This window comes from Rosa rugosa, chromosome 7, assembly GCF_958449725.1.
Source record: "Rosa rugosa chromosome 7, drRosRugo1.1, whole genome shotgun sequence".
In the NCBI taxonomy this organism is placed as follows: Eukaryota; Viridiplantae; Streptophyta; class Magnoliopsida; order Rosales; family Rosaceae; genus Rosa; species Rosa rugosa.
Genome location: NC_084826.1, coordinates 24419404 through 24428040, shown reverse-complemented (window position 1 = coordinate 24428040; position 8637 = coordinate 24419404). Strand labels below are relative to the sequence as shown.

Sequence of the window (8637 nt, the reverse complement as noted above, 5' to 3'; positions counted from 1 at the left end):
TCCATAATTTCTTTCTCAACATCACTATTAGGACTCTGCTTCTTGGTTAACTTATCACCTTTGGACATGGGAACTTCTCCAGCTGCACACTTTTCCATACCAAATCTCTTTAAAACTTTGGTAATATAATTCTGTTGAGACAAACCAAGTAGTCTCTGTGCTCTATCTCTTTTAATCTCAATACCTAGTACATAGGATGCTTCTCCCAAGTCTTTCATGTCAAAATTATTTGACAAAAAGCTCTTAGTGTCTTTAAGCAGTTTAATGTTACTGCTAGCCAAAAGTATATCATCCACATAGAGAACTAGGAAAATAAAATTGTTCCCAACTGTCTTCAAGTAAACACACTCATCAACAAGATTTTCTGTAAATCCAAAAGTAGAAATCACATAATCAAATTTCTTGTACCACTGTCTACAAGCTTGTTTTAGGCCATAAATTGATTTTCTTAACCTGCATACTAAGTTTTCACTTCCAGCTTGCACAAAACCTTCTGGCTGCCTCATAAAAATCACTTCATCTAGTTCACCATTCAAGAAGGTTGTCTTAACATCCATCTGGTGCAGCTCCATATCAAAATGAGCAACTAAAGCCATGATTATCCTACACGAGTCTTTTGTAGAAACTGGAGAAAAAGTCTCAGTAAAATCAATGCCCTCCTTCTGTGTAAAACCCTTGGCAACTAATCTTGCTTTATGTCTCTCTACATTTCCATTTGCATCTCTTTTGGTTTTGAAAAGCCATTTACAACCTATAGGTTTCTGATTAGGGTTAGGTTCAACTAATTCCCAAACTGCATTTTGGCTCATGGAATCAATTTCTGCTTCCATTGCTAGTTGCCATTGGTGAGATTCATTACTTTCAATAGCCTGGTTAAATGTAGTTGGATCATTGTCCTCTGCACAGTCCATTTCAATTTCTGCTTCTTGCAGATAAACAATGTAGTCACTCTCTTCCCCCCCATAAGTTGGTTTTCTTGCTCTCTGTGATCTTCTAGGCTGAGCTACTGGATGATTTTGAGGTTCTTCATTAGGGATTTGTTCAGGTACTGGATCAGTTACTTGACTAGTTACATGACCAGTTACTTGACCTGGTACAGTTACTTGGTCAGTTACATGACCAGGTGCAGTTACTTGATCAGGGACAGTTACGTGGTCAGTTACTCGACCAGTGACTCGATCAATTACATCTTGTTCTAAAGGCAACACAGCACTTATATTCTCATCCGACACAATTTCCTCAAAATCTGAGGTTAAATCCTCAAGGTTTGTATTGTGAACTTTTTCACTTAGAAACTTTACTTGATGTGTTTCCAAAATTCTAGGTGAATGATGAGCAGAATATAATTTATAGCCTTTAGATTTATCTGGATAACCTATAAAATAGCAACTAACTGTCTTAGGATCAAGTTTATTCAAGCTTGGATTATAAATCCTAGCTTCTGCATGACATCCCCAAACATGGCAGTGGTGAAGACTAGGTTTCCTGCCACACCAAAGCTCAAAAGCTGTCTTTTCTATAGCTTTGCTATGTGTTCTGTTGCAAATATAATTTGCAGTTTTTAAAGCCTCACCCAACAGAAATTTAGGCAAACCTGTTGTACACATCATACATCTAACCATGTTCAAAAGAGTCCTATTCTTTCTCTCTGCAACACCATTCTGTTGTGGGTTATAGGGTGTTGTATATTGAGCTTTAATTCCATTGTCTTGCAAAAACAAGGCAAATGGACCCTTTTGTTGGCCGGATTCAGTGTACTTGCCATAGAACTCACCCCCTCTATCTGATCTTACTGTTTTGATTTTCTTTTCTAGTTGATTTTCTACCTCAGACTTAAAGATTTGAAAAGCTTTCAATGCTTGTGCCTTTTCTGAAAGTAGATAAACATAACTGTATCTAGAAAAATCATCAATGAATGTGATAAAATACACATTCCCACAGATAGTTTGATGCCTAAATGGCCCACATATATCAGTGTGTATGAGTTCTAATAAATTTTGGCTTCTATATGCAGTCTTCTTTCTAGTATTAGTTATTTTTCCCTTAAAGCATTCAACACAGTCTGTTAGATTAGAAAAATCAAGTTCATTTAGCATGTTGTTTTTCACCAAAATTTTCAGTCTCTCTTTTGAAACATGGCCGAGTCTTCTATGCCATAAAAATGCAGACTTTTCATTTAGTTTGGTTCTTTTAACACCTGTTAAAGTGCTAGTACTGTTGGTGTTATTTTCAACAAGTAAAATTTCTTGTTGAGCCATTGAACAATTTAACTGTAAATAATCATTCATAATAACACCAGAACCAATTTGAACAGAATTTTTAGAAATAAGAATTCCATTACTATCCATAACAAGTCTACAACCAGATTTTACTAAAAGAGAAACTGAAACCAAATTCCTTCTCATGGAAGGTACATAAAAAACATTGTCCAGAACTAATAATTTTCCTAATCCTAAATCGAGCTTTAAGGTTCCAATAGCCTTGACTGCCACTCTCATGCCATTTCCTACACACAGGTTCACTTCATCACTTTTTGGGATTCTCCTCCTTATGAATCCCTGCAAAGAATTAGTAATATGAATAGGTGAGCCTGAATCTATCCACCAAGACTGTGGTTCAACATTTATAAGATTAATTTCTAAGGAAAAAACTGTATTAGAAAAAATCTTACCCTTTTTGGCTAACCAGTTCTTATAGCCAGTGCAGTCCTTTTTCATGTGTCCTACTCTTTTGCAAAAGTAGCACTTGAACCTGAATGACCTGTTTTCCTTGGCCACTGCAGCTGTTGAACTCTTAGTTATGACTTTGGTAGGCTTGAGCTTATTCTGGGGCTTTTTCCTTTTAGGCTTCTCAATGAGGTTAATGGTTGTAGCAGGTTCCTTTTCTTCCTTGATCCTAGATTCCTCATCCACACAGATAGATATAAGTTCATCTAGAGTCCAGTTTCCCTTTTGAGAGTTGTAACTGGTCCTAAGATGACTAAAACTGTTAGGCAAGGAATGTAGTGCATAATGCACTACCTGCTCATCCCTAACCCCCATCAAGAGCTCTCTGAGTTTGCCATTTATATTGATCATCTTCATAATATGCTCTCTAACTCCCCCTGAACCCATGTACTTCAAATCATGAAACTCTTTAGTCAGCCTAGCTGCTTCTGCCTTTTCACTTTCTTTAAACTTAGCACCTATGTGTTCCAGAAAATCTGATGCTAGCTCAGGCTCTTCAATACTTCCCCTGACAGTCTTAGACATAGAGGTTCGAATGAGGTTCTTAGCCATTCTATTGGATCTATGCCACTTCTTGTAAAGATCAGTTTCCTTCTTAGTGCTCTTTTCAGTTAACTCTTCAGGTTTGTCCTCAGTGAAGCAATAGTCTATGTTTTCATGCATTCCCATGTAGTTTTCTACGGAGTCTAGCCAAGCTCTATAATTTGTTCCAGTTAACATCAAGACACTGTTCAAGTTCATGTAAGAGTTACCTAAGGAGCAAAACAAAATTCATGTGAGTTCTCAATTTTGTAAAGAAAATAACTTTAAGTTTTCTGTGTTTTATTTGGCTTTAAGCAATCAAAACAAGAACATACAGAAAACCTAAACAAACCATACTTGCATTCATGTCAGTCCATAACAAAAAACAATGTTAAGCAACACTTTTGAGCAGAAGCATAACATCCTGGAGTTCTTTATCAATATGCCATGTTCAATGAAAACAAGTTATCCAAAGAAATTTATCCACATCTTTAGACAGAAGAAAAATTTCTAAGTATCCGTATTTATTTTCATCAAGCATGCATACTGTTGTTTTGTATTCTAAAACCATACTTAACCACTTCTTTGGAAGATAAAACTGAAGCATAGTTTTAAAACACAAAACACAATTTCAGTTTTGTTACTCGATCAGGTACAGTTACTTGGTCAGTTACACGTACCTGATCAATGTTTTCTGCCAACATCAATGAAGGATGCTTTGTGCATCATAATCACTTATGCCAACAGAAAACCACAAAACATATGAGCTCTTTTACTTTACATTCTATCCAGATTCATCCTTGTAAGAAAATTAAGCTCTTGTATCTGTCAATTTTAACAATGTGTAAACAAAATCTGGGAGATTTTTGTTCTTCATACAATTTTACACAATCACAGATACAATATCATATCATCAATCAATTCAACATGCATATTCAAGCATAACCAAAATTGATTCGATTCCAAGAAACCGCAGAACAATCAAGAAATTGTAAATTTCATCCGGTCACCATCTACTCTAGCCTAACGCACGCCGGGAATGCAACTAGGGTTCTTGAGCACAATCAAAAACTCAATTCTCATGCTATGAATCGAAATCAATTTCACAGAAAAACCTGTTTTTGCTTTTTCCCCAATTTGCTGCTAAAAAATCATAGCGGAAGCGTGAATTTTATAATTAACCAGATGCAGCAGTTGACTTAAGTAACTTACCTTGTTCAGGTACCTGACCAGTTACTTGGTCAGTTACTTACTTGGTCAGGCACCTGATCAGTTACATGACCAGTGACTTGGTCAGTAACCTGATCAGTTACTTGACCCGTAAAGCAAAAACCCTTAAAAAAAAATTTATGTTTGTTTTGCAAAACCCTAAAACGATTTTTCATATTTGTGAGCCTATGCTCTGATACCAATTGTAAAACCATAATTACATGCTCACAACATATGCACAACAATCATAAAAGGGATCAAGGCTTACCTTCAGCAATCACTGGCATGGATTCCATCTTATGCAGCTGCTTAATTTGATCACTGAATATGGTCTTCTGTTACTTACCAACTTGCTTCTCAATGGACAGAACTTATGCAATAGTCGTGGTAGTAATCAGGGACCAATTCATCTGTATATATATGAGACTTAAACCTCAAGAAGCTTCCCATTAAAGCATTCCTTGTCGGTTTAGGTTTCACTGTTAGATTCCTAATGTATCACAACTTGTAGCCTTTCTTGTAGACTAAGCAATGGATTACTATCCTTAATGAATTGATACACTACTTCATTAAGTCACTAGTATTGATTCACTGTTTGTATCCATGTTAAAGTAGGATTGATATTAAGCTAATATCATCAATTACTTTATGATGATATATGTTATGTCCATATTTGATCTTACCGGGATTAGCATGGGTTTACTCATGGTTGGAACTGTAAGTGAGAAGGCTAGTGAGATGCTTGCTTATGCACATGAAACACAAGAGGAAAAGACAATCAGGTATAGATGATTAGCTGACCTAGTTGGATTCTGCCCTCTCGGAGACTCTTAATATGTTGTACATCGAGGAAAGCTGTCTGGGGTGGGGGTAACACTATTAGCTATACTTTTCTAACTGTGCATTCTATGTTACAGGGGATTGGCATTGGGTATTGCCCTAACTGTATATGGAAGAGAAGAAAGAGCAGACTCACTAATTAAACAGATGACAGGAGATCGAGATCATATACTGCGTTGTGGTGGAATGTATGCATTAGCATTGGCGTATAGAGGGACAGCAAGCAACAAAGCCGTCTCACAGCTACTACATTTTGCGGCGTCGGATGTGAGTGATGATGTTAGGAGAACTGCTGTTCAAGCTCTTGGTTTTGTGTTGTACTCAGAGCCAGATAAGGTCAGTATCTTCTTGGAATGTATTCCAAGGAATTTGGTGTTTCTTCTGCCCCTTTTTTGTTTGTTGGTTCGTTTTATTATTGCCTTGTATCTCTAATATTTCGCTGCTGTACTGCGGATGGCTGAAATTGTCTCCCTGCTATCTAACTCCTACAACCCACATGTTCTATACGGTGCTGCTCTTGCAGTAGGAATTTCATGTGGTGGTACTGGCTTTAGTGAAGCCATATCTTTGTTAGAACCTTTGACTTCAGATGATGTTGATTTTGTACGCCAGGGTGCCCTCATTGCAATGGCTATGGTCTAGGGATGGCGAAAATCCCCAGCGGGGCGGAGCTCCATTGGATACCCGCTCCTAATGGGGGGAGAATTCAGGGATAAATGGGGAATGGGGATGGGGATCCCCAATCCCCGCTATCTAAGATTGGGGATCGGGCAGGGATGGTATTGTGATCCCTATCCCCAAACCCGCCCCAATAATATATACATATATTTAACTATATATATTTTAATTTATTTTTTATAATATAAATCATAAATATATACTTTTACTACTTTACTTTAATGACTTCACTTTTACTTTAATGGTGTTTTGACTTTTGCACACAATGAATTATGATTTATGAATCTAATCATGTTTTAAATTTATTTGTTATAGATTTTGATTTTAAAAAAGGCAATATGAGAAAAAATTATTTTATTTATTAAATTCTTATCGGGGATTTGGGGCGGGTTTGGAGGTTTAGTCCCCAGTGGGGATGGGGATGGGGAATCCCCAATATAATTTTATTGGGGATTGGGGCGGGGATGGGGGTAGAGAATGACCCCGGGGATGGGGATGGTATTGTGATCCCCATCCCCAACCCGCCCCATTGCCATCCCTACTATGGTCATGATCCAGATTAGTGAAGCTAGTGATTCTCGTGTTGGTGCTTTTAGGTATTATGTCATTTGATACCGCCACATCTCCCATGTATCTAATTAATTAATTATAAATAAAGTTATGTATGTGACATATGTTTATATCTCCGTATCTACAGATTTAGGTATTTTTTTTAAACTAATGTTACATATTATGTGTATATTATAGATGATGCCAACTCAATGCTTTTCTTGATCTATTTTTTTATAGGCGGCAATTGGAAGAAATAATTCTTTATAACCATAATGATACCATGAGCAAAATGGGAGCAATCTTGGCCTCCGGAATTCTTGATGCTGGTGGAAGAAATGTGACTATAAGACTGCTTTCTAAGTCAAAACATGATAAAGTCACTGCAGTAATTGGCCTTGCTGTTTTCAGCCAATTTTGGTACTGGTATCCCCTCGTATATTTCTTAAGCTTGGCGTTCTCACCAACAGCTTTGATAGGACTGAACTATGATCTTAGAGTTCCGAAGTTTAGTTTCCTGTCGCATGCAAAACCTTCTCTCTTTGAATAGCCTCAACCCACCACTGTGGCAACCAGTACAGCGGCTGTGAAACTCCCTACTGCTGTTTTGTCAACATCAACAAAGGCCACCAAAGCTAGGGCCAAGAAAGAAGCAGATCAGAAGAGAAATCCTCAAAAGACTACCCCTGGAGCAGCAGAGACTTCTGAAGGAGGAAAATCATTTGGTGAGAAAGAGGGAGATTCAGTGCAGGTAATCAATATGGGCAAAATGATATCAGCTTTTTCTCTCATTGTTCGTTTCTCATTTTGTCCGCATATACTTGAGAGATTGCTCACAATTCATTATTCTTTGCTTTGAAAAGTATTTTTCAGTTGAAAAGAAAACAAAATTACAGACTTTGAAAGATTTCTGTAGCTCGTTCAAACTGTTGCAAAACTATTTCACAAATTTATTTGATATAGTACGCACAATGATCGTCTAAAACTACTCACAGGTGGAAGAGATAACTATTGGATCTCACCTTTACAGTCTTTTGTTTATGACTATATAATTGTTCATAATGGAAGTTCCGACTTGATTTGGCAGGTTGGTAGCTCGACAGAAAAGAAGCCAGAACCTGAGCCTTCTTTTGAGATTTTGACCAACCCAGCTAGGGTGGTTCCTGCTCAAGAGGAATACATTAAATTTCTGGAAGAAAGCGAGAGTAGATATGTTCCCCTCAAGATAGCACCATCTGGATTTGTTCTCTTCAAAGACAAGAGATCTCAAGTGCCTGAGGATGACTTCTGGGAACCAGATTTTGCTGGAGCTATTAGTGGGGTGCTGAGAATATTAGGGCCTGTCCGGTAACATTTTTAAAAATGATTTTTCAAAAACCAATTTTGAAAATGAAAACGAGAAAACAAGATTGGATTTTTGAGATCCAAAAATGTGTCCGGTAGTTTATTCCGAAAATAATTTTCAAAAACGAGTACAGCAAAAACGCGTCCGGTACTACTGTTTGAAAATACAAAAAACAATGAAAATGTATTTGGTTGTAGTATTTTTAAAATCTCAATTTTCAATATTTAGTGTAGAACTCAATTTTCGTTCTCTGCATGTATATATATAAAAAACATCACAAGTAATTAATATAAAAGGATTTTTGATGAAGACTATTGGTGATGGAAGAAGAGAGCAACGAGAGAAGATGTCGACTGGAGATGAGAGAGAGACCTGAGAAGAAGAGAGCGACGTGAGAATATGGAAGAGAGCAAGTTCTTTTTTTTCTTTGTTTTGGAAAATATATTTCCGTGTTTTCTAAAATATGAGAATGAAAAGGTGAAAACGTCTATTTGTCGTTTTCCTGTTTTACTAGTCAAATAAAAAATCATTTTCAATTTTTATTTTCTACATTTTTAAAAACAGACCAACGAACGCATTTTCATTTTATAAAATGAAAAAGATGACTTGAAAACGTTACCGAACGCCACCTTAGTGGTTGACGATATGCGCTTAAGGGATGAACTCAGCGGGTTTGAATGGGAAGATATAGACGAGTTTCTGAATGTTGATTATGCGGATAGCTGGGCAGATGTAGTGTCAGCCGTCAGGCTTTTCACATTTCATGTG

The 8637-nt window shown here is 37.0% G+C and overlaps 2 protein-coding genes and 1 pseudogene across 2 annotated transcripts; 2 read left to right on the top strand and 1 right to left on the bottom strand.

The window, feature by feature from the left end:
- Positions 1 to 1081: 1081 nt before the first annotated feature.
- On the bottom strand, positions 1082 to 4753 carry LOC133723095 (uncharacterized). Its single transcript, XM_062149926.1, has 3 exons — positions 4726 to 4753; positions 3036 to 3478; positions 1082 to 1090 (listed from the first exon to the last, which is right to left on the bottom strand). Exons 1-3 carry the CDS (start codon positions 4751 to 4753, stop codon positions 1082 to 1084), a joined length of 480 nt encoding a protein of 159 aa, XP_062005910.1.
- Positions 4754 to 5146: 393 nt separating this feature from the next.
- Positions 5147 to 5759, top strand: LOC133722450 (26S proteasome non-ATPase regulatory subunit 1 homolog A-like). Its single transcript, XM_062149342.1, has 2 exons — positions 5147 to 5239; positions 5375 to 5759. Exons 1-2 carry the CDS (start codon positions 5151 to 5153, stop codon positions 5727 to 5729), a joined length of 444 nt encoding a protein of 147 aa, XP_062005326.1. The 5' UTR covers positions 5147 to 5150; the 3' UTR covers positions 5730 to 5759.
- A 759-nt stretch (positions 5760 to 6518) lies between these two features.
- LOC133723094 (26S proteasome non-ATPase regulatory subunit 1 homolog A-like) lies at positions 6519 to 7443 on the top strand (annotated as a pseudogene).
- Positions 7444 to 8637: the final 1194 nt, after the last annotated feature.